General features: G+C 51.5%; 1 protein-coding gene across 1 annotated transcript in view; it reads right to left on the bottom strand.

The window, feature by feature from the left end:
• Positions 1–24,972, bottom strand: part of ANK1 (ankyrin 1, erythrocytic) — a gene marked incomplete at its 3' end in the record, with an annotated part of 55,543 nt that overhangs the window by 14,608 nt on the left and 15,963 nt on the right. Inside the window, exons 2-9 of the mRNA XM_009878972.1 lie at positions 9,153–9,254; positions 3,654–3,752; positions 2,481–2,579; positions 1,672–1,770; positions 1,377–1,562; positions 1,158–1,250; positions 473–571; positions 27–125 (exon numbers count right to left, since the gene is read on the bottom strand). Coding sequence (XP_009877274.1) covers positions 27–125; positions 473–571; positions 1,158–1,250; positions 1,377–1,562; positions 1,672–1,770; positions 2,481–2,579; positions 3,654–3,752; positions 9,153–9,254 — 876 coding nt within the window. The remainder of the gene's footprint in view (positions 1–26; positions 126–472; positions 572–1,157; positions 1,251–1,376; positions 1,563–1,671; positions 1,771–2,480; positions 2,580–3,653; positions 3,753–9,152; positions 9,255–24,972) is intronic.

The following is a 24,972-nucleotide window of genomic DNA, read 5'->3' as shown; positions in this document are numbered from 1 at the left end:
GCACAGCTTCAGAGACCCAGGGGTACCTTGGTTTTGGCTTGAATGGGAGCCCCGTGGTCCAGCAGGATCTCTGCAATTCGCACATGTCCATTGCGAGCTGCACAGTGGAGAGGGGTCAGCTCATCCTGCAGAGAGAGAAGGGTTCAAGGGCTCAGCACAGGCAAGGGAGGGCAGAGTTCCCCACAGGTAGAAGAGTAACAGCGACTTAGGACTTGTTTGTGAAGGAAGGCAAAACTGAGCCTGCCCTCAGCTCTCAGGGCATACCCAGCCACGCAGCCTCCTGCCACTTACGCCATGAACCAGCTGAACCAGCTTAAAAGCCGGTCCATCCCTTTCATGGACTAGGGACCTTCCCTCACGCACCCAGTAGGACGTTCACAAGGTACGCACTGGGCATAGCACCACAGCAGTGGGAGCTTGGGGCGGGGAGTGGTCCGTGAACTGTGGGCTAGCATTTCAGACGTGCTCTCACCTTGGTCCTTGTTTCTATCTGGGCCCCGCGGTCCAGCAGCAGCCGCACCATGATGATATTGCCCCGACGGGAGGCTATGTGCAGGGGAGTGATCCCATTCTGACAGAAGGAATGGCAGTCCGTTAGATGGAGCAGCCCCTTCTCTTTCCTCTGCGGGGCTGCAAGGAGGCATGGAGCCAACAAAGGACAGACGGCAGGAGAGAGTAAATCCCTGCCCAGGGAGGGTGCAGGGGAACAGCTTGTTTTACAGGGGTGGGAGAGAGGGTGAGCACCTGCTCCTGCCTGCAGCTAAAGGCTGTGGACAGAAGCTGCACAGAGCTTGCAGGAAAGTACCAGCTCATGGATTTGGCTGCACCCGTGGGACAGGAAGAGGCATGTCAACTGCAGGTGCTATAAGCTCTGCCCTGCAGCGACAGCACCAGCTTTCCCCCAGCCTGGACACGAGGTCCCAAAAACTTTCAAGAGATGCATGGCTGCATCCAACAGAAGGGAGACACAGTAGGAAAGGCCCACGCTGGTTATTAACGGCAGCTCCACAGACATGCACCAGCGTGCTACCTTCTGCACAGTCCCACCTCACCAGCATACCCTGGGAGCTGCTGCACCTACATGGAAAGGAGGCACAGCACCCTACTCTGGTGCTGGAGCAGTACCAGCCCCAGCAGCCTTCCCACTTTACACTCACCTGGGGTGTGAAGTTGACATTTTTTTTCAGCAGTAACTGGGCCACACTGAGATTCTCATAGTGGGCTGCAATGTGCAAGGGGGTAAATCCAGTCTAGGGGAAAGAAGGAGGGATCAGTCCAGCCAGATACATGCTCCCTGCTGAAAGGATGGATATATGCAGCATACCAAGCTGGGCATGTGGGAAAGCTCCCAGAGACAGGATGGGAAAGCCACGTACCTTGGAGAGGACATCAGCATTGGGGTCATTCTGTAGCAGCACAGCAGCTGTGCGAGTGTCATCATTGCGGGCTGCAATGTGCAGGGCAGGCAAGCGAACCTTACCCTTTGTCCCATAGTTGATAAGGTGAGCAACCACATTCTCATGCCCTTGCTGCAGAGCCACAGCTAGTGGTGTGAAGCCATCCTGGCAAGGAGAGGCAGGTAAGACAGGGAGAACCAAGGAGACACAGCACGTGGCACGTCCAGAAGAGGCCCTAACAACAGGGCCCAAGGGTCCTCCCCAAGGATCTCACCTCTGTGGCTACGTTCTGGTTCGCTCCATTTTCCAGCAAGAACTTGACAACTTCCAGGTGGTTTTCCTGCGCTGCCATGTAGAGGGGCGTGAAGCCTTTCTGCAAACACGGGGACATGCACATCGACACAACTCTTCATTGAATTTCTCAAGCTCCTTGCAGACCTACACCCCATCAACACCCACACCCTGCCAGCCCTCTAAACTGGTACAAAAGCATACACAGCGAGGGTGGGAAAAAGGAAGAAAACTGGCAGCGGTGGAGCATTCACACAGAGTTGGAGCCCAAGGCTCCCAACATCCAGAAAGAACCAGGGGATGCTTCACAACAACAGTCATCCCAGAAGACACTCTGCCTTCCACTCACTGCCACTATTCTCCCTTGCTTCAGGGATGTTCCCCCTCAGGCAGAAGTTGAAGAGCCTGCAGCCCCACCAGGCACAAGAAAGAGAGAATGAAGGAGGTACAGAGTGCAGAGCTGCAGGGGTTGCTGGAGACCCGACAGTCGTGCCAGAGAGGCACCAACCATGAGTCCTCCCAGGATGGTTCTGTGTGCTTGCATGTGCTGCCACGGACTCCCTGTACAGAGAAACATGCTGCTTTTCCCATACCCCTCAAGACTCCCTTCCCAGGACTCGCACACTTGTCTTTTTTTTAGGCACCTGTCAGAGCAGTCCCTGCCCCTGAACAGGATTAGAAAGAAACTGTAAAGGACTACTGAAGCACCCATGCTGGGCACAGTTCCCACAGTTGGGACACCAGCAAAACACGTGCTGGGTGCCTTTCCCACCCCAGCCCAGGCCATCCTACCTGTGACTGTGCATTGACGTTGGCCCCGTAGTTCACCAGTTCCCGGACCACATCCTGTTGTCCAGCCAGGGCAGCAATGTGCAGGGCTGTGTTTCCCTTCTGAAAGACACCACAGGGCAGCACTCAGGGGCTGAAGCAGCCCAGGATGCCGGGAAAAGATGGGCCTGACACATGCTAACACGCGTGCAAACAGAGCAGCTGGCAAGGGGAAGCCTGTGGGGCCATGCAGCCCTTGGTCCATGACCTGTCCCTGCTACAGAGCAGGCAGCCACCCTTCACATTTGCTGGCCAGGGAAGAGAGTGATTTCATCCTTCCCATGAAGTTACTGGCAGCAAAAGCTGTGTGCATTGTCAGGCTCTGTGTATCTCCAGCACCGAGAGATGAGGTGGGGAGGGAGGATGGGGGAGCTGAGCTGGCAGTCTTCAGGAAAAACTGCAGTGTGCGCCCTGGTAGCCAAAGCATCCCAGCAGAGCTATGGGATGATAAGCAGGCTGGAAAATGCAGACACCAGCTCCTCCGACTTGTGTCTTTGGGTGGTGTGGCAGAATGCCAGACTTCGCTCTGCACCCTGCCAGAGCACTGGGGAGGGGCGAGCCAGGCCTCCTTCTGCTCTCACAGCCCTTCAGACGGTGCTAGAGGCTGCTCATTTGTCAGCCCTGCTTGCTTGTGCCTTGCTAAGCAAGAACCACACCCCACCACGGTGATGCGAGGACAGAATGATGAGGTATTCATGGAGCACGAGAGCTCTCCGGGCTTGCGACAATGGCACAAGGCCACCTCAGTGTGGCACACGCAGGGGCTGCCCTGGGGCAGCAAGGGCTGCTCTGAGCTGTCAGCCAGTGCCAGGAGGGGATGTGAGTAAAGACAGCCCTAGCACATCTTGTGGCTTCTGTTACGCAGCTCTGGAGCTCACAGTGACCCCCATGGAGGAGAGACATGGGTGCAGAGGACCCCGGCACTCACCCGGAGGTGCCCAGAACAGCTGTGACTGCACTGCGCTGCAGTCAGAGCCTGGTCCTCAGGCCCCAGCCCGGCAGCACAGCTTCCAGCACAGCCCTTCCAGGGGCTGAAAGCAAACAGCGTGATTCACTGCTCAGCTACTGCTGGTCTGTCTGGCAGGAACGGCAGGATGTGGCGTTGGGACTGACGTGACCAGACTCCTGTGTTCTTACCTTGGTTGTTGTCTCCAAAACTATCTCCTTGTGCAGCAGCTCCACCACCATTTTCACGTGGCCCTCCTTGGAGGCCAGGTGCAAGGCATTCAGCCCATTCTGGAGAAGGCAAAGGTGGGAGAGGTGCATTAGTCACCTGGGGCTGTGGGGGGGCCCCCTACTCCCTGCTCCCATGCAGACACGACTGTGGGCACTGGGCCCATGTTGGGGAAAGGTCAGGCTGGTGGGAGCCGGAGCCATGTCCTTCCCCTTGAGCCCTGCGCTGGCATCCAGCACAATGGCCATGGCTAGTTCCATGATGCTAGGGCAACTGCACGTGGCTGAATGCTGAGCTGCTGACTGACGCTTGGAGGTCTCTCCGTGAGCAAAACGCGCAGCCCCCGTAGGTGATTTCCTGTGGATGGGTGGCACCACAGTTCAGCCACAGGCACTGTTTCAGTCCTCTCTGCTCATGACACATCCCTGATGGCAACTCCTGTCTTTGCTCAAGTGACTTTCCCTGGAGTGCCCCTCCCCACAACCGCCCTCCTGCAGTCAGGCTTTTCAAGCCTAAAGCACAAAGCTGAGCTTTGTGTACAGCCCAGAGCGAGGATGCACCAGTGCTGCTGCGTAAGTGCACATACAAACCTTAACATTTACACAGACAGAAGTGCAGTGAGAAGCTCTGCCTAGAACAATGATTTTAGCAAGCAGCACCCAAATTTAATTCCCAACAGTTCACGAGCCTCCAGTCCAACAGCTGTCATCTTCCTGGCTTTGCAGACTGCTCACCGACATGCCCGCCCTGAAGCCCGTGTTCAGCAGAGGGTCAGCTTTGCTCCCTCAGAGCTCAGCTGCAGCAAAGGGTGCAGAGAAAGCATTGGCTGTGCCACTGCCAAGCTCTACCAGTTCCAGGAAGCTCCCAAACAACTGAAGTGACTTCTCGGGAACATCTCTACAAGTGCCCCAGTTCAGCTCACCTTTTTCCTACACATCAAACCTGAGCACTAGGAGCAAAGGGCTGGCTGGTGCCCCTCCAGCTTCCCCAGATTGTCAGAAGGAGGTCTCAGGCCACTGCCCACCCCAGAGGCCACTAAGATAGCTTCTGCTCCATTCAGACAGCCTCTTCCACTTCCCAGATGTGAACACAAAGGCTGGGACATTCGCTGGCAAAGAGGTTAAATACTTGCAGATGTCACTTTTCCCCCATAGGGCTAACTTCTCCTGTTCCCCACTTCTCCCAGGTGGATGCACTATGTTTACCCACCCCTACGCAATTCTGTCACGTGGCAGAGAGATGCCAGCTCCCCAGGAGCACAGGGCCCTGCCCAGGTACTCCACCCCCAACCATCTGTTTCAGCTCCTGGAGATTACAGGAAGGTCACTTCACAGAATTGCTTCATCCCCACCTGAATATAGGCAAAGGAGCAGAACATGGCTGGGGAGGCTCCAGTTCCATCTCTCAACACTCTGGTTAAACTTAGAACAACTTCAAGAGTGTTATTGTACTTGAAAAAGGTTTTTCACCCTTTCTTGCTCAAAGCATCAGCTATCCAGGATCACAGTCAAAGAGGCACAGATTCTTTCGCTCAAGTCTGAATACAGCACAAAGAGCAAAAAGCTAAAAATCCACAGGCTTCCTCAGCACATGTATTCCAGAGTGCCCTAGAGCCTCAAGCACAAAAGGCCTGTTTCCAAGTAAGAATGAAGTGGGAACGCTGCAGCACCCACAGAACAGAGTCACCAAAAGGAAATGCTCCCCAACCAAGCCTGTCTGCACCGAGCCCACCGCCTTGGTCAAGCCCATCTTCTCTAAGACACACCTGCACAACTCCATTCAGATGGTCACTGGCACCCTTACCTTCGGGAGCTCACAAGTTGGGTATATGGTCACAGATACGCATGCTTTTTCTCAGTTACACTCACGCAACAAACTCCTGGAGTACAGGACCACAGATGCTCAGTTGCTCTCCTCAGCCCATATGTCCCTTTTACGCAAGGGATTCATAAATAACCTTCTGAATGCTGAAAACCCGTGAGGAATCATTACTCTCTGTCCTTACAGCAACAAGCGCAATGTTTGCAGAAGATCGTTTCCCAGCGGCCCATCGATATTTCTGCTCCAGGAACAATACAGGCTGTTTTGCACATTTGCTTTGGCTTGACAGCTCATCTGACCCAAAACCGCCACAGGATGTGCTTAATTTGAAAGGTGCTGTATTCCCCTCACTAAGTGCCGCAATCACTTCCCAGAAATCCCAGTTGCTGGCTGTCAATGCGACAAACGCAGCCCTCCAGAAAAACACAGAAGGTGGGACCTTGCACTCAGCCTGTGCCAAAGCAGGGCCCTGACCTGGACTGCCCGTCAGGACTGCGACTGCCCGCCCCAACAGAGACTATCTCCTGGGACCCGTGTGCCGGCACAGCGCTGTTCCGTGCTTCTTGGGATCTTGGCAGCTCATTCTCAGACCTCCAGCTCCTCATGAGTGCGATGGGAACATGAAGGAATTCGAAACACGAGGGAGGTGGACGATGGAGACACTGATGCAGATGGCAGCAATGAAGGGGATGAAGTTGGCAGGATGAAGATCGGATGGCATGTCAAGGTCTCCGCACTTGAGAAAGAATACAGGGCCTGTGGGATAGGTCTGACCACATATATCCCTCTTTATTTTATACAGGACATGTGAGGTTGGACCTTTCCCACAGGTCTGATATTCCTCAGAAGGAAACCTCAAAGTGCCATCTAACCTCAGGGAGACGACAGGAACCAGTGCAAAGACGTCATTGAAAGAAGCACCTTGTACTGTTGTAGCCATGTGCTCCCCATCAAGGTGTTAAATCCCCTCACCAGCACCAGAAAACTGGCTGAAAACAGGAATTGCAGCCAGTCAGAGGAGACAGCTGATGACTGACTGCTTCTCTGGATGAGGAAGAAGTTCTTTAGCCTGTGGCTGGGTCTCCTTGTTGTAATTCTTTGCAGAACCCTCTCCAGAACCACATAATTCTCTGCACTAGGGCAGTACAGGAGCAGTGGACACAGAAATTATCCCTTTGCTTTTAAGCTTATCTTCAGAAATGAGTGAACATCCATGGCACACTCTGTTTGTGGAGTCTCTCATCTCAGAAGGCATGGGCCAATGTGGCCAAACAGCCCCTCTCCTCCAGACACCCACAGAAGTGAGCAGGAGGGAATTCTCAGTCACTTGTGAACGAGCCAAGAAGATGATTTTCCCTGCCAGGCTCTGCACACATGGCAGCATCCCCCATCCTTCCTGGAGGGGAGAGGCACAGGCGCTAGGATCTCCCTGTTCTTTGTGACTTGCTTCCCCAAAGCTCTGTAAGGGAGCAGTGGGTGCATTAAATACTTATTTATCTCAGCTTATTTGTAGCTAAACATTTGGAAGGAGGTGTGACTGCTCCCAGCAACTGGCCTGCTGCTCCGGCTCACTTACAGGGGCTTCTGTTCCCCCAAGAGAGACTGAGGGAGCTGCAGTTGGCTTTAATGACCGGGCCAAGTTCTGAAATGAAGCACAGCAACTCCGAAGATCCTTTTAGGTGCAAGCACTGATCTGCTCAGCATGAAGTGCAAGCCATGTCCTGTAGCCCAGTGCTAAGAGCGTGTCACATGGCCTCCCCTCTCTTCAAACCCTGTACATCTCCAAAATTATTACGGGGTCAGAGCCTCCAACTCACCAACGGAAAAGCTCATCTTCAAAGGACTCTGGACTTGAAATTTTTTTGTCTCTATTTCCAACAAGACTCCTCTGATCTAAATCCCGTATGTCCCCACACAGCCCCAGGACAGAAGTCTTTGCGAGTATCTGAATGCTGACTATGAACTAATAATCCAGTGATTAACTAAATGAGCATCTCCTGAGCTTTCCCCAAACTTCCCCTTGTGTCCCAGAGAGGAGAATGCAAGCTGCAGGGTGCCCCAGGGGTCTGCAGAAGCCCAGCATCCCTGCACAGTACCGTTAGTCACAAAATAAAAGGACAACACGTGGTATCTCCTGGGGGAACCTGTCTGCAGTAACTGCACTGGCCACTGCAGTGCACAAATCAGTAGGTCTGAACTACACTTCGTTTGGGGACTTGATACTGAACCAGGTGAATATTCATTTGTGCTACCTGCCGAGTCAGCCTCCTCAGCATCACTGCCGCTCCGGAAAGCAGCCAACAGCGCAGCCTGTCTGTCTCCCCTGCTCAGCCCAAGCCCCCTGGGTCTCTCCCTACAGCACCTGCCCCAGTTCAGGCTGAGACACTTGGATTTGGCAGCTACACAGATACAAAATGTTCTGTTGATTACGGGCAGACAATTCCTCTCTGCCTGCAGCTCTCCTTTCCTGGACAGACCTCTCGGGGCTAAAAGGGTCTTCACCTGCCCAGCACCTCCCAAGCCACCAACACTTGCACTTTGCAAACATCCCGTGCTTGTGCAAAGCTGCAGATTCCAGGAATCTGAAAGCCCGAGCACTGCAGGCAAGGGGAATATACCCTAGAGTGATTCCTGCAATATCTCAGCCACTGTGCTACACTCCTCACAGCTATCTGCTCTGCCCTTTGAGGAGCAGTTGAGCCCCTCCCAGCTGCCCCAGTTGCCTGTCATCCTGAAGGGGCCTCAGATTTCCCTCTCTGCTTACCTCTTAATGCCCTTTGCTACGCTCCAGCTAGTACTGCCAGGCTGCCCAGTTCTTTATAGCCATTGCTGCCCTCCCTTCCCAAAGACAATTGGTCCAAATCTGCCTTCTGGTCAGCCACTTCCGTCCCCAGCACAGGACTCGTTTCCGTGGAAGTCTCCCCCAGCACGGGACCACTGCCATGGTGCAGTCTGCCCTGTGTGGCCTCTACCCTGTGCTCAGTTCTGGTTAGGAGCTCCCGTAGAGGTTGCCTGGCACAGGCAGGGACAGGTTGCCTGGAGCCTCACAGAGGGTGGTGCAGACGGGAGGACGATGGCACCTGCCAGGACACCAGTGCACACTCCTGGGATCCCACCACCACGCTGGCAGACATGGCTCCATGCTCTGCCACACTGGTGGGCACCTGTGCCTCACTTGAGCATGTCACAGCTCTGGAGACACGTACTTGGCAACTGCACAATGCCTCTGCAGAGCGGAGCATCCCCAGGAAATCACCTCCACACAGCAACTCCATCTCACACCGCACCTCTTTTGTGTCACTCCCCAGACACTCCATCAGGAGCCAGGCACAGGAGGGAAGTGGGGTCAGGCAGCCTCTCCCACAAAGTTTTTAACCTCTCTCTGCCAGACAACTAATTACCAGCCAGCTTATACTCTGCTCCAGGGCAGGCAGGGCTGTGGGAGCAGAGCCGGTGCTCCCAATCAGCTGCACAGAGCAGAGCAAGCGAGCAGCCAGGGGAAACCTCCCTGCCTCCATCCTAGAGGAGCAGTGTGAGGAAGGGGAGCAGTGACTGTCCCTGGGCCTGGGGCAGACACCACACGGTGGCTCATTTCCACATGAACTACAGATGGCATGAGAAGCCCCATGGGTTTCACCTACCTGGTTACAGGTGTTAATATCTACCCCATTCCTGAGGTGATCCAAGGCTTTGTCCAGGTTCCCGGATCTTGCAGCTCTCAAGAAACTGGTTGCAGCATCGGCCTTGGGGGAAAAAAAACAACAACAGAAAAAAACACCCATGAGACTCGGAGGCCCCCCGTTCTATCCCATCACCAGTACAGGGCCAGCTCCTCACTCAGTTGCAGAGAACCAGGTAGAAAAGGCAGATGCTGGGCAGGTCAAGGTGGGAACTGCTGGGACAGACTGAGGTGTCCCAAATCAGACAGGAAGAAGCAGGGCTGGGACCTGGACTTAGAGTGAAGAGCATCCAAATGACGGGGCATGAGAGCCACGTGCAGTCTGCAGATCATCCCAGCACTGTGGGTGGGGTGTGGAGGAAGCTCTAAGCGGATTCCTGCAACCATGGCAGCCTCCCTTGGCCCAGAAAACACCTCTGTGTGCTGGCTGAGTGGCTGCAGCAATGGATGAGGACTGGACTGCAGCTGTGGTGAGCCCACCCCTGCTGTGTCCTTCAGAAACCCCCAGGTAGCTGCAGCAGTGACTTCAAGTACTGGCACCAGGGACAATGATCCTGTCTGAGTGCCCTTCAGCCAGGGACATCGCAGCTCCAGAAGTGCCTCCCTGCACCAGGATAACAGAGCCACGCTAGGCAAGGCACAGCCACACTTCGAGCATCACCATTTAGCAGTGTAAGGCAGCAAATAAAGGCCATGGGTTGTCTCACCAGAAGCTGGAGAGCAACAGGGTGGAAATGCAGTGATGTGGCTTTCTGAGGCTGGGACCTTGGACCAGTAACCATGAGTCGGTGCCTGCCTGCTAGCCCAAAGGGCTCTCTGCAGCAAAGAGCTGTGAGACACACATGACGAGGGTGTAGGACACACTCCTCTGTCTTCAGCTCCAATAGAAAATCAAAGCCTCTCTTGTACCACTCAAGCTGGGACAAACCAGGGGACCTCTGTGCTATGAGAGCCTACATCCTGACATCCCAGGCCATGCTGCAGAGGAGCACCCACGATTAGGAAGCTTCTAGACAGGAGCTGGAAGCAGCACAGCCAGAGAGGACAGCACTGGAGGCAGACCTAGGCAGGACGATGCACCACACAGGTCTGGGGCTCCTCTCTTCCCGTCTCTTTGCAGCCTCAGCCATTTGAACTTGCACTTTGGAGCAGCACAACTGGTCTGCTTTCCCCTCTTCTTCATCTGCCTCCCCCTCTTCTTCACCTGCCTCCCCCTCTTCTTCACCTGCCTCCCCCAGTCCATCCTTTTTGCCCGGCCCTCCTGCCCCAGATAAATGTAGCCATGTCCTGGGCCCATCGCCCTGCTGCCCCTGCAGGACCGGGTGTCCCGGCTCCCCCTGCGCCAGGCAGACCCTGCAGAGCTTAGCCTGGGCTCTCGCAGCAGTGGCTGGGTGCCATGACCCCTTCTGGGGCAGCTCACAGGGGCAGGGGGACAGGTGGCGGGGGGCAGCACCACTGTGCCCAGTCTCGCTGTGCAGCTTCCATGTGCAGGAGGAACACGTGCTGATCGCAGGACCTCCTGAGCCAGCTGGCTCTGCTCGCTGCCACCTCAGAGGAGAGCCCTGTCCATCTGGGAAGAGCCCCCAGGTTCACAGCAGAGCTGCCGGCTTTATGGAGGACTGTGAGCACGGAGGAGACACGACGTGGCACCGCAGTGCTCTGCTTGTACCGGATGATCTGCTGTAAGAGGCAAAAGGCAGCACCGTCACTGTGCTCAAAAGGGCACGTCTGCGCTCTGAGCCCTGTGTGCTCTCTGGGGTTTAGCAAGGAAACACTAACAGCTTCAAGCAACAAGTTGAATGCAAAGAGCTCTTCCAACTCCAGATCTTGCTAGAAGCCTCTGCATCTCAGGTCAAGATCAATGACAGGCAGCAGCTCAGCTGTGCTGCTGGCATGCCCGCTACAGCACAGACCTTTGACAGCAAACCCCTTGGAAAGGCAAAGCACAGCTCAGCCAGGCTCTCCCACCCATGGGACACACATGGAACTGCAAAGATTAAAATGATAAAACTCTATGGGCTCCAGCAGCAAAGGGGCTCCTGAAGCCCCAGCACACCCAGCAGCAGGGACTACAGGCAGAAAGCAGGCAGAAAAGCAAAGCGGAGGTCTCTGTGGGCACAAAGGAGAAGTGCATGGTATACTCACAGCCACGTCTGGACCGGACCTGCCCTTTCGTGCTGCCATAGTCCGACACTTCAGCTGAAACCTGAGCCTGGTGTCCCCTCTCCCTCCTTGGTTATCTACTCCCCAGCTTTGAGAGAGCCAGTAAGTTACATTGCATTCTATCTAAAAATACAGGCTACCTTCTTGCTCCAACGCAGACCCTGCAGGGATCGCCAGCCACTAATGGAATTTGTTCATTTTCTCTCCATTATTGTGTCAGACAGGATATTTAATACCAAGCTGCCTCCGGAAAGCAGATGACTGCTGCCAAATGCAGGGAGCAGGTCAGAGCTGCAGGTACCACCTCGGAAACAGCAGAGAGAGAGCAGCTCTGCCGACATGCCCAGGAGCCTGGCACTTCACAGGTAACACCTGCCACAGAGGAGAGGAGTTGCGGTTCCCTCCCGACCCTCTGGATGCTGTCAGGGCCTCGGAGTGCTCCAGAGGTACTGTCCTTCTGCTCCCCATGCTCGGCATGCACAGAGAGATGTGGGACATCAGGCACCAGCAGTCGGACAACACATGCAGAGCAGAAGGGATAGCTCTAATGGTAAAAGCAGAGGGAACAGATCTGCAGACATACTGCCCTTCTAACGTCAGTGTGCATGTTGGGACTGCCTACCTATCACTCAGGGGCATTCACTCACAACAGCTTGCTTTACTCTGAAGTATCACAAAGATCAAGATTAGCCAGGGAACTGAAGCATGGACTGGGTCACTGCCATCTGAATTTCAGCAAGAGGGAGCAGTGAGAGACACACACGTATCCCAGACAGCACAACACCAACGTATCTAGGGACACGCTCACACTGCACAGTCACCATCCACAAACACGCACAAAGCGCAGCTTGAGCGTGCTACATGCACCCACCAGTATTTGCACACACACGCACATGCAGTCACTTGCTATCCATGTGTCCCAGGATATAAAACAACTGTTTGGCTGGGGTTGGTCTTTTATTTTTTTCTGTTTTTTTTTTCTTTGGAGTTTGTAGCCTTTCTTTCCATTCGCCTTTGGCTTCCTAGCAATTCTCCAGTAACTATTTCAACAGAGAAAAAAACCTGCCTCACTTGCCATAGTGTGGCACTCTTACATGGCTGCTAAATCCTACGCACGGGTGCTGTGCTCCACAGACTTGTGGACGTTCAAGCTGTGGAGTGTCAGGAGGCTGCTGCCCGTCATTTCCTGAGGGTGCAGCCTCAGATCTGGACTTTGCAAAGTGCTCCAACACCTTCTAAAGTAAAAAACAACACAGCACAGCATATGAGACTGTGCTTGTAGTTTCCTTCCCTTTCTTTTCTTTCAGCAAAAAGCTCCCCTTGTCTGCTGACAATCTAAATTTTTCCCTTTCCCTCTCCTAGCCCTGACTAGTTCCTATTCACAGGTGACTTCCGAATCTCAGAGCCTGACCCCACGAAGCATCATTGCCACTGGCTGAATGTCCTAAGCCCCTTCACCTCATCATGAGAATCCTGGATTTGGCCCAGCCAATTGCACTGTAGCTGTGCTAAGGCAGTAAGCAAAGGGGAAGTTCTGCCAAAATAGAGGCTCAGGGTGGATTTCAAGGGCTGCAGTCAGAGGTTCAGTAATCCTGCTCTGTTTTCAGGCTGCGGTCAAAGTCTTGAAGTCTTGCTCTAATCTTTTCCAGCAGAGCCACACCCTTGCTCCCACCCAGGGAGGAGCTCCAAGTCCTTCTGCACATCAGTGATAAAGGAAGGGATGATGTCAACATCGCCTCCTTCTGTGAAAAGTGGCCATATTTGTCAGAAGCCCACTCTGTACAAACTGCTGAATGCTGCAAGTAGATGATTCTCATGTGCAAATATGTTCAGGGACTTGTGCTGATCTCAGTGTTTTCTGGGACACAAAGAGAGGCAAGTCACCACACTGTTCCAGGCTGGCAAAAGGCACACGTGCATCCTGCTGCACTGCCCTCTTTATCTGCCCACTTGTCTCTTCTGTCTGCAGGTGTTCTGGGGGAGGCAGCCAGGGCAGGGGCTGCAACTCTTTTATTGCTTATGCAGCATCCAGCGTGAGGAAGGGCTCAGCTGGCTTCTTGCTGAGGAGCTCCAGAGGAGATGGAATCCTTTCACTGCAAGGATGTGCACATAGGTCTGTGGGATTGCCTGAGAATACGTCCTGCTATGGACAGGGCCAAAGATGCTGAAAGGAAGGGACTGGGAGCCCTTTCCAGCAAGTCTCTGACTCCAACAGTCCCTGAAAAGCAGCCCTGCCCTTGCCGTACAACTGCACACCCAGTTAGCACACCCCGCCAGAGGCTGCTAGCATCCACTGGACCTTCTCACTGCCTTCAGAAACAAAGTGCTTTCACATTTGAAACTGGCTGATTTCCTGCTCCTTTGGAATAGCTGCAAGGGCTAGTTACAGACGAGAAGAATATGCCAGTCCTGGAAACACAATAAAACCGCTGCTAACATGAAGAGCAGTCAAAGATGGCACCTAGATCTCTCTAAGATGATCAGGGAAGAGTAGGAAAATTGAACCAGAGATTCAACTCAAAATGCCCAGAAACAGAAATTACACTGTCCACCTTACAGGAACCTTCTCTCCTACCTGTTTTCACAGAAACTCAACACTCTCAGTGGTCCCCACAGTGGAAACAAAACCTGCTGGGCAGCCTTCTGCATTCTGAGCTGAAGACAGCATTCAGCAGAGCACAGCATCTCCAGAGAGGCCACAGCCGCAAAGCCTCAGGCAGGCAGCCAGCTGGGCATAGAGAATGGACTACCAGGCACATACTGCAAACCCAGATGAAAGAGGAAAGCAAAAACACTGGGAGAATTCATCAGATGAAAGGATAAATCCATATACCCAAATACTCTCATCATCCTCATCCCTGCCCACGTGATTTAAGACAAAGAAATCCATATGCCCAAATCCTATTCTCTAATCGTCCTCACCTCTGGCCACACGATTTAGGAAAGGTCCGCAGATCTTAATAGGACTAATGAGGGTCGAGGCACAAGAGGTCATCTCTGGAAGGCATCTGCCAAGTGAGTTTCCTCTCATTTCATGCACTGGCCTGAGGAAACCTTTTGTCCCTGCTTTCTTCTGCTGAGTGGAGATTTTACAATAACCCCAGATTGCCCTAAGGCATATACTAGAGGCCAATGGCGTATGTGCCCAGCAGAGCAGCCCCAGACCAGAATGCAAGGGGCAGCCCAACCACCCTGCAACAGGTAAATCTGAGGACACAGGAAAAGAAAGATCTGCTCGTGTACCTGCAGCATGGGCTGTTAGAGCTGGAACAGAACTCAGCACAGCTGGCAGAAAAGAAATCCCAAAGCAAGAGGTGAGGCCCTGGCAGGTTTGTGGGAAGGAAGGCAGTTTGTTCATTAGCATTTTGCAAGTGCTGCAGAAGGAGCAAGCTTTCAGGCACAGCTACCAGACTGGCCCCTCCATCATACACTATGCTCCACCATTACATGATCATGAGCAATTAGCTTTCAGAAAGCCCCTTTTTATGCACACTTAACAGGAGAGGTAGTTCTGGGCCGTCACTGGTGGTGCAGTTATGGCAAAGGTTAACTCGGTCCCTGCTGAGCATTTTCAAATACAAACAGTACTTCCATTGCCATTTAGGGCTGTGAGGAGGGTGGGCATCAGAAACAGCATAATCTGCAATGAGCAAGGACTTGGGAGCTGCCCCGATACAGCAGACTGATCCTTCTGATAAGGATCCCCTCCCTGGTGCTACAGCCTACAGCTCTATGAAAACTTCCCTCTCTCAGTTCCCACCTGCTACTAATGGATTTTCTAAGTAGCAGCATCAAGATCTTGTCCTGTCATTTGCAAACCATCACTTCCTCAATGAAGTACAGTGCTGGGTCCAGCAGCAATGAGTGAAGGGAGGAATAGGGGCTGGTCCAGAGGTCTGAACACTGAGCTGGAGACCAGGACATTTTTCCTTTTGCGCAGAGCTAAAGCAAGGCAAGAATTAACACAGCTACTGCTCCTGCCAGCTGAGGCCACGCATACCCAGGGGAAAGCTGTCACTCTCTGATGTTAGCAGAAGCCTGTGCTCTCTGCATATCCTGAAAAAGAAAAGCTATTTTTACCTCAGAAGAAAATATATAGACTGTGACTGAAGACAATACATGAGAGCTTTTCACTCAGGCACTACACCTCTTCTAACAAAATAACAGGGTTTACAGCTGCTGAGAGAGATGCAGTAGTGCTGTAACTGCTTTTTATCTCGTACTTTCCTAACGCACTTCCTTCCTTGGACCATAACATAGCTCAGGCAGGTGTGGCAATGAACACTGAGGAGTTGAGAGGCTCTACCAGGTTGTGAGTGCAAGGGGGAAAGCAGACATGCTCTGAGCCTGCCTGATGCAAGCCAGGGACTAAGACACAGCTTGCAGACCAGCCCCGAGCCTGCCCTGGGCTCCAGGCAGTGCCCTTGCGCGAGCCTAGACCGTGCCACCTGGGTCTGTCCCAGTGCCTTGTGGAGAAAATTCCTTCTCTTTTCTAGCGTTGCTTAAAACCTGCTCCTAATTTCTGAAGTCTATTCTGACTCGTTCTCTACCAGCAGGGTTAGTCCACACCTGTGTGCCCTGTATGAGCAAAAGCGCTGAGAAGCGGGCTTTCTGCGGGGACCCGCATGCTGTGAGGAGTCGCAGTTTGGTCCCTGCACGATGGCTGCCACAGATTTACTGCTAGCAGCGTGCAGCCAGGCTGGTCTGGCTGGCGCTCAGGGTGCAGCCTCCAGAAGCCATGCAGGGAAGAAAGCAGTGACAGGAAAGCACCTGAAGCACAGGCCTGGCAATGTATCTCTGTCAGCTCATCCCTGGTGAGGACACGCAAGCAAAGCCATGGCAGCACAGCCACCTGCTCCTCAGCAGAGCTAGTGCAGCGCTGTGCCGAGAAAGAAACGTCATCCTGTGCACCTGTCCCAGAGCTTCGCGTGGGGAAAATAGGGAAGAGGATGCCACAGAAATCAACATTTACCATTACAATAGTACAAAAAAACAACACTTGTGGGCACGCCCCGCTTCTGCCAACAAAGCAGCGGACGAGGAGAGTACAGCACTGGGGGGGGCCTAAGCCAGTCTGGATTCAACACCAGGCTCTGCTACTGGCTCCCAGCATGACCTTAGGCAAGTTCCCAGAGACCTAAGATGAACAGCAAACCCTTCCTAGCATTCTAAGGTCCATTTAGCTGGCATCTTTTGGGGACAAGGGCCATTTTCTCTGGACCAGACTTAAGTCCAGAATATACCTAAACTTCTGCGTGCAAATCAACACCCTGAGAACTGACCCGATGCCTCTCCCCCAGTGCTGCCCAGTGAGCCCCTTCCAATGCCCAAGTACTCACCCTCAAGTAATGCAGGCATGGCATCGCTGCAGGAGAAAGCCAGCTTGCCCTGAGCAGTCAGGGTCTGCGGTTTTGGTCAGCCCACTTTCACTGAATGCTGCAGCCAAACCAAGTGTGAACAGCCAGTCTGGAAGAGGTTTATCAGCAGCCGGACTGCACCCTATCACCAGTCACACTTGCCTGCCTGCATGCTGGCACAACAGGGAGGCTCCTGCCTGGAGTCTGCAGATTACAGGTTGTCCCATGTCAGGGACTGCAGGAGAGCTGCCAGGCTGGACACGAAGCGTTTAGCGAGTGTCGCGCCAGAGGCACACTTCATAAACACATCTGCGAGCAGTAAACAGGGAGGAGCCCATGTGCACGAAGCCTGCTCTTCAAACAGTACAAGGGAAGATGGAACTTCAGAAATACAAGGCAAAATGAAACAGCCCTGTGGCCAGAACCACACTGTCTCGTGGTTCGTGCTGCACAAAGCAGGCTGGGCCAGAGGTGGTTAGCAGGAGACCCCAGATTGTTCACTGGTCTCTGCAGACCTTGGCTGGGCACAGTCCCAAATGCAGGACACCAAGATGGAACCGAAGTGGCAAATGAGGTCCAGTGACAGTAGCTCCAGGGCCTTCATAGGGCCTCAATCCTACCGTAATACAATGAACGCGCCCCTTCCCCCCTTCTACCTGCACAGCAGACTCCTGCTCCAGCATCCCTTCAGGAGATCCTTGCTTGCAGCAAGTAGGCAAGGGGTCCACAGTGGTTGGTGCATGCCCTCTCTGAAAGACACGCAAGGGAGTCACACCAATTGTTCAAAGGAACAGACCTCCTGGAGACCGCTCCCGTCCCACCCTCTTCTTGTGCTTGGCCTCAGGGGGACACGCCACAGAGCAATGCTGGCCTGGCACATCCTTCTGCTAGTGTTTTGCTGACCCCATCTGGGATCCAGACACTAAACTGGGGCCATCCTGACAAAGCACTGGGGGACTGCAGGGGATCTGCAGGGCTTGGTTTCTGTTTCTAGCTACCATTCACCTGGCTGGTTTTTAACAATTACAGGTGCAAGAAGGCTGGGTACTTCCCCCAAGGCACTGGGGCCAAACCATCGAATGCAAGGTGATCACACCTAGAAAAGCCTGGGCAGCATACAGATAAATACAACTTGTGACACTTGCAGCTTTAGAGACAAAAACCACAACAGTTTTGCTAGTTGTATCTCCCTGGAGAATTCCTACAAACAGCCTAGCCCACCACTGGGAAACGTTATGTCAGCTGAGAGGCAGGAAAAGTAGATCAAGAGAACCTGTTAGGATGGAAAAATGCTTTGCATTACACAGAAACTGAGATTTTTATACTGAGCAAAGGTCCCATTGAGGCATTAGAGCAAAGCAGAGCCCTTACCTCAGTCTAAGGAAAACACCTTCCCCTTGTTCCATTCAGCACTTCTCTGGAAGTCTGGGATCCTTCTGGTATTTGACCTCTAATAGACTCCATCTCCAGTTCAAGTAGAGCTCAAATGTTAATTGTCGAAAGGATGGGCACTGCAACAGCTGACTGGCACGCTGTATTTGCTCTAAAAAGTGTTGCTGTTCTAAACCTACAGAGCAACATCATCAATGCCTCAGATCCTGATTTTTTTTCTTTTTTTTCCCTGCATAACTGCATGTCATGAATGCAAGTATGAGTCCTCTGCACCCTGATGACAGGACCTTACCGATCACAGCCTATGAGCCTATTCAAAGTTGCTGCCTCAGCATAGTGCAAACTTTCTCCAGGTCCTGCAGCCACCGGGATAATACAGACATATGACAAAGCTCCAGAAACAAGACTTGTGCCCTCCAGTCCATTTGGGGTTACATTCTACCAAACCCCGGGGAGGAGCAGTCAAGAAGTGCCTGTGCCATTGCTTCACCCATTTGCTGAATGGGTGCCTCCCCCAACCCAGTTCTATTTCGAGAGCTTTCTCAGGCAGCGACTAAGATATAGCTTTGATTTGTGCAGCCTCTGGCACCAGTGAGCACCAGCAGTTGTGACTTTCACAAATCCATGGAAGAAAAATGCAGGGATGGGATGGGATAGTCTCTGGGGTGGCAAACCCTTTGGCTGCACAGGATGAGCAGTCTCAGGTGCTTGGAGGCAGCAAGAGCTCAAGTCACTGAGGTATCCAAGGCTATCGGTGACAGCCACATGGGCTGGCAGGTACTGGACTGTAGGAGACCCATAGATCAGCAGCTGAGGCAGATGAGCATCTCACAGGGCACTAGATACCTGTTTTGAGGCAACTGTATGGAGCTCACAGCATTAACTCTTCTGTCAGTCACATTTCTATAGCTCTAGAAGTGAAGGCGATTGCAGGAGCCTGAGTAAACGGGGTCGTGTGAAATTGCACGTGTGGCCCCTGCAGAAGGGGCAGAACAGAGCACTTTGCCTTGAAGTACATAAGACACAACCATTTCTTTCCCTGGCTGGTTGTGGACCTGGTGCAGGCTCGATATCTAAGGAGACTGGCCTCTTCGCTACATTATTTGCTGTCCCTTGTTATCATATTTTTCTGAACACTTCTTAACTGATCCCTCTGCTAAGTCTCATTCACTCATTACAACCTCACCTGAGGCATCTCTGAAGTCCCCCCTATCTCATTGCAGATAGGTGAGTTGCATTTATCAGTCCTGAAAACTAATGCCCTAGAGCAACTTGCTTTACTAGCATTTTGTCACTATCACCCTGCTTGTTATACCCAACAGCAACATCTTTGACACAGCTTGTAGTTCTGCAACAGTATGGGCACAATCCTCTCTGAGAAATCAGAGCCTGGGAGCTTGAAAAATGACAAATACAGCTCTAATAAATGAATAACTTTTAATCCCAAGACCTCTGATGGCTCCCCCTCAGTGCCACTGCATTCCAGGTTCACAGCTGAGAAAAACACTGAATTACAGAAGCAAATGCAAACATAGTTGGTGGGGTGGAGAAAAGCTCTCTGTCAGAAATTTAGAAGGAAGAGGAGGTCTCTGAAGAAAATTAGTCCTTCAGCTACAAAAGAGTTTTGTTTTTTTCAAGATATAAAGTTCTGCCTCTGACCTTTGAGGAAATTCTTCAGCTGCACTATGATGTAGTTGTAAAGGAATGTAAGGATTCTCCCTCTGTGTTGTTATCTTCCATGTAACTAGAGAAGTGATCTCCCAGCACCAGACACTTCGCTGGCTGCTGCTGGTCTGTCCTCAGCTGTTCATTTCCTTTCATTTAAGGTAATGGGACTTGTAGCATGTGTGGCACAGAAGCTTAAACACATCACATTGGAGAAGAGTAAATAACTTTAACAGCGGGCTTCAGTATTTTGAGGGAACTGTGTGTGCTTTTGCTCAGGGCATGAAGTGCAGCCCTTCCTGCATTCAGCATTTTGTGAAACAATGCCAGGACAGGTCCAGGGCTGAAGCCACTGAAGACAAGCAGCTCCTCTCTGAGGGCTTGCTGTGCCCTCCAGGTACAAGGACAAGGGGACACAAGGGGTTCAATTACTCCAGCATGTCTGCTTTCTGCATACAGAGGAAAACGCTCCCCATGCTCCTGTCACCTGCTAAAGCTCCAAGGAGCAGCCAGGCTCCCTGGTTCTGGTCAACAAGCTGTTATCTCAGGAAACATGAATGCAGCTTTAAAGCCGAGTCAGCACTAGAAGCTGAATAATTAAAATCCTTAGCAATTCTGCTACTGCTGCCTAACCATGGGTAACGGAAGGTACTCAGATCCATGCAAGGGGAGAGCTGGGATGAAAAACAGTGCTGCTGTCAGGCTGCTTCCTCCTGTTAAGAAACAACAGCAGTGATGTAGGCATAAATAAGCAGATAGCAGTGCTTTGCAGTGCTGCACTAGACACTGCTTCTTGGAGCAGGCAGTCCTCTGAGCACAGCAAGGCTGAGGCTTGCTTCCCTGTGGCATTTGTGGTTCCTGGCACAGTGATCCCTAATTTCACAGGAAGTCCATAGGAGCTGCTGGTGCCTCACTTCTCAGATGGCTAAGCCCTCAGCTTCCAACGTGCTGGTATCATCAGCCATGAGCAACAAACAAGCACGTGAAAGGTCCACATGGACACCTGCTCTTCAGCTTTCTGTCAGAAGAGGAGCCAGGAAATGTTATGTGGTGGGAAGGAGACAAAGATTTGCTATGCACTGATTTTCCAGCCCTGGCTGTCTCCCTAGCTGCTTCTTCACCTCCTCTATTGGTGGGGGGGAGAGATAAGTTACAAATACTTCTCCCCAAATCAGTCTAAAAAAACCAGCGCCCAGAAGCACAGGACAATTGAAAGGTTCCAAGAAAACCAGTGGACTGGGTTTGCAAAGCTCAGCAGCTAATAGACATAAGAAATCTCTCCCCATCATACCCAGATCTGAGAAATGGTTTCATGGTCATCCATCAGTTCAGAACTATTTGAGCTGTGAGATTCCTAAAGGAAATTCAGAAATACAAACTGAACAAATGTTCCTCATGTTTTGTTTCTTGAACCGGGCACTGTTGCCTCCAAAGCCATTGATTTTGGAGATGAAGCAGCCTGCTCTCTTACTTCAGGTGACAGGTGTCTTGTGGCAGCATAACCACAATTTAGCTCCTTTAGAGGAAGCAGTCTGAGCCCCAAATCAGGATGTTTAGGCAGCCCTTTGCCCCTCTCTGCACTCATACAGAGCAGACAGACAGCTTCATAGCATATGCCTCTCTGGCATCTTACAACATGACCCATAAGGTGTTCTTTTTGCTCATCATTTGGATGAGCCCGGCAATGCAACCGAAAATGGTATCACACCAATTTGCCCTATATATACTCACGGAGGCACAGAAACTCAGGAAGTCAGATGCACACAGTGAAGACATGAAAGAGCTGCAGAGCTCCCAAAGGAAAGGAATATTCATGGCGCATTGTTTATGCTATGACTTATTTCTGTGCTATCCGGGCTGCCAAGAAGATTTCTACACACATAGAAAGTGTTCAGCAACCTCTGCATCCAGCTCTCCTGGATCCAGTGGACCAGAAGACATCTCGCCCAGAGGATTAACATCCCCGTTTTTCTCCCCTGACAGAGACCAGACAGTTCTCAGAGCAAAAAGCATCACCTAACTCAGCCTGAATCTGAAAAGTCTCCGTTCTGGGAACTGAGAGCTTGGCACTATGCCCACAATATGGGCCAAGGGCAAATCACTTCTTAATTACTGCTTATGGTACAGATTTCGTCTTTCACTCAGGCAGTTAACAGTCAGATGGATGTAATAAGACCCTTATCAGGCTGCCGTTAAGCCACCCTACCTATTGATCCTATTGGATCCACTGGTCCTGCAGTAACTGCACGATTACAGATCCCCTGAGGCGCCTGACTGTTGTGCCTGTTTGGGGATCTCAAGATGGAGAGATATCCAGCACTTGGCTGTAGTGCGTGCCTGGAGGCAGTGCAGACGACCTCCTGTGAGAGCAGATGAATGCATAGTCTCCACCTGGCAGGCTGCACTCTGCTCTTCTTGGAGAGAAATCTTCTGCTCTGCTGCTAAGCATCGAGCACGGGAGCAAGAAGTCAGATCTCAACCTACGCTTTCAATGTACCTTTATTCTCAGCAGCCACCTGGTCGCTGAGGTCTGCAATGTTCCAAGATGCCACGATCTGCACCATTATCTTCTTGCTCAGCCATGTTAGTTTGACAAGAACTTATAAACGATGCCTGCAAAGCTCTTCAGATTTGTCAAAATATTTTCTTCTGGCCTTGGCCCAGCAAGAAGAGCCTTCAGTCTCCCGGCAGGCACTCTTTGAGGTATGCAATCCTGTCACCTGCTTCTCCAGACTACCTGATAGGTTTCCAGAGTTCTGCACAGAGCTCACAGAGGAGCGGAGGAACTCTATATTTTAATAATCACAGCAAGAAATAAAACCAGCTGTACACCTGTGATTTGACACAGATATTCTCTGGAATTTGATGAAAGGCTCAGGTATCAATAACGAGGCAGGAAAGTTTGCACCGAAAATGAAACTAATTCCAATCGATGTTCACACCACAGTCGGCTGCAGCTTGTTCAGCTTTTCCCTCTGGACAGATCTGGCATGCAGCTGGGCAGAATTAACAAAATGAGGAGGATCAGCAATAAGCTTAGTGGAATTATAAGTGCAGCCTAGTCATTTGTAGGCAACATCTGTGACAGTGGCAGTGCTGTGCTGCAAGTTACCATGAATTTGTGATCACAGAGTCAAAGTACAATCAAAAGAAAACAAATCATGGGACATCTTCATTCTCTGCATATCTCTAATTGATCCGGGTCTTTAGACAGCCCCCCTCCTGGGAGCTGGATAAGCAACAACTGGGTTATGCCATCAACAACAAAGTCCATAATAGGCATCGCAAAGAATATATGTGAAAACTATAAAGGGCTAGCAAAACTTGTTTGTCACTAACACTTGCTCCTGGGAATTGTTCAGAGAGAGTCATTAAGATAATGACGAAATATTTGTACTGCAGCATCTCACAGAGCAGAACTTGTCCCTGTTCTTCTGGCTTCTGTGCTAAAAATCCACCAAAAAGCATCCCAAAATAGAAACAAAACAAAAGAAACAAAGGACTAACTCTTCTCCCAGGACCTCAAAGCTTCAGGTTCCACCAAAAGCAAACTCCACACTCACAAGGTCGCTTCTTTTTCCCTTCTAGAGGTCATTTCTAAGCGATCATGGTGAAGTTAGCACGCTCATACTGGAACAGAGCTGCCCTGCATAAAGAATCCCCTGCCCCAGCAACCAGCTCACAATGTGCACAGAGCCACCCCTCTGCACGAGGGGGTTGTTTATTTCTTGAGCACAACTGGCATGCTTGGACAACCTGATAAAAACATTATAGTAGGAATAACAGCCGACTGCACCCTGCTCCCAGTACAACAGCCTGCACCTTTCTCCAGTTACTGCAAGGCTCTGAAGAATAGTTTGGCAGATCTGCAGAAAATCCACTTGAAATCTTGAAACCCATGAGTTCCATTTAAGGGTAATTAATGAATGATTCAGAAGAGATGTGCACATTTCTGTCGTATGCCCACAGCCCTGCTCTCACTGATCAACATTTAGGATGATTTCATCGCACAGTAGCTTTTCCTAAGGTCTAATTCAATTACATAAGATGCCTCTGGATGAGAGGAGCAGAGTCTCAGAGTCCCAGAAATACTCACTCATACACTATTTTGGAAAGTGAGCAATTCTGCAGAACAGGAGTGAGGATAGAGCTCCACTGACCTAGCAGAGGTAATGGGAGTCTCACTATTGTTCCAAAATTGAAAGCGTTCAACTATTTTATTTCTCCCAGTGGTCCTTTTTCACTGAATGTCTGCAGTGTCAGCATTTTCCCTGGCCTTAGCAGTAAAAAATTGGGAACAAAGCCCCTCTGGAACCTGCCCCTCAGAGCTCCATCCACCTCCATACAGATGCAGGGGTGTTTACTGCTGGAAGTGAACTTCCCTTGCCACCTGCAAAACGGCAGTGCAACTGCTCCTCTTCGCAGCCTAGATCACTTCTTCTCTGGAGAATGTGATCCAAACAAATCATACTCTCTCCAGCTTTGCTTTTAAAGCTGACTGCCTTTAAAGTGCAACTTGGAATCTCCCAGCAGGACAAAACTTCTAGCAGTCACCATCAGCACAGCAGAGGTAGAGACAAAACAGTCCTACCACTGGACACATCAACTGTGCACTCTGCAACATAGGAGCCAGGAAACAGCCCTGATGTATTTGCAGCAGCTTCACAACGGCTCATTTACCTGCTTATTAGGATCACCTAAGACGCTACACCAGGAAGGCTGGACCTGTGTGCTGCTGCACGCCAGCACCCACACCAGTGCTAACCATCCCATGCCACAGAAGGCTTTTCCAAAATCTCTCCCACAAACCCACCGTATGAGCCTCACTTACGCAATGCTTGTTTAGACCACGTCAAGGAAGGACATCGTATGTTCTCTCTCATTTTAATCTGCTCCTGAGCCAGTAGAGCAGAACACACTGAACACATTCACACAGCTACCCCTGTTTTGCCCAGACAAGTTGTGGATGCCCTATCTTTGGAAGTGTTCAAGGTCACACTGGACAGATTTGAGCAACCCAGTCTTGTGAAAGATGTCCCTTGGCAAGGAGGTTGGACTAGATGGTCTTTAAACCCAAATAATTCTGTGATTCCGTGATTCCATGATTTTAGGGACGGGGAATTAAAGCACAGGTGGAAGTGAAAGGGAGCAAAAACGGGATAGAGAATAGCACTTCCTGGATTGGCTTACCGTGATGTAAACTCT

The sequence above is a fragment of the Apaloderma vittatum genome, unplaced genomic scaffold, assembly GCF_000703405.1.
Source record: "Apaloderma vittatum isolate BGI_N311 unplaced genomic scaffold, ASM70340v1 scaffold16791, whole genome shotgun sequence".
In the NCBI taxonomy this organism is placed as follows: Eukaryota; Metazoa; Chordata; class Aves; order Trogoniformes; family Trogonidae; genus Apaloderma; species Apaloderma vittatum.
This window is presented reverse-complemented; position numbering and strand designations above follow the sequence as displayed.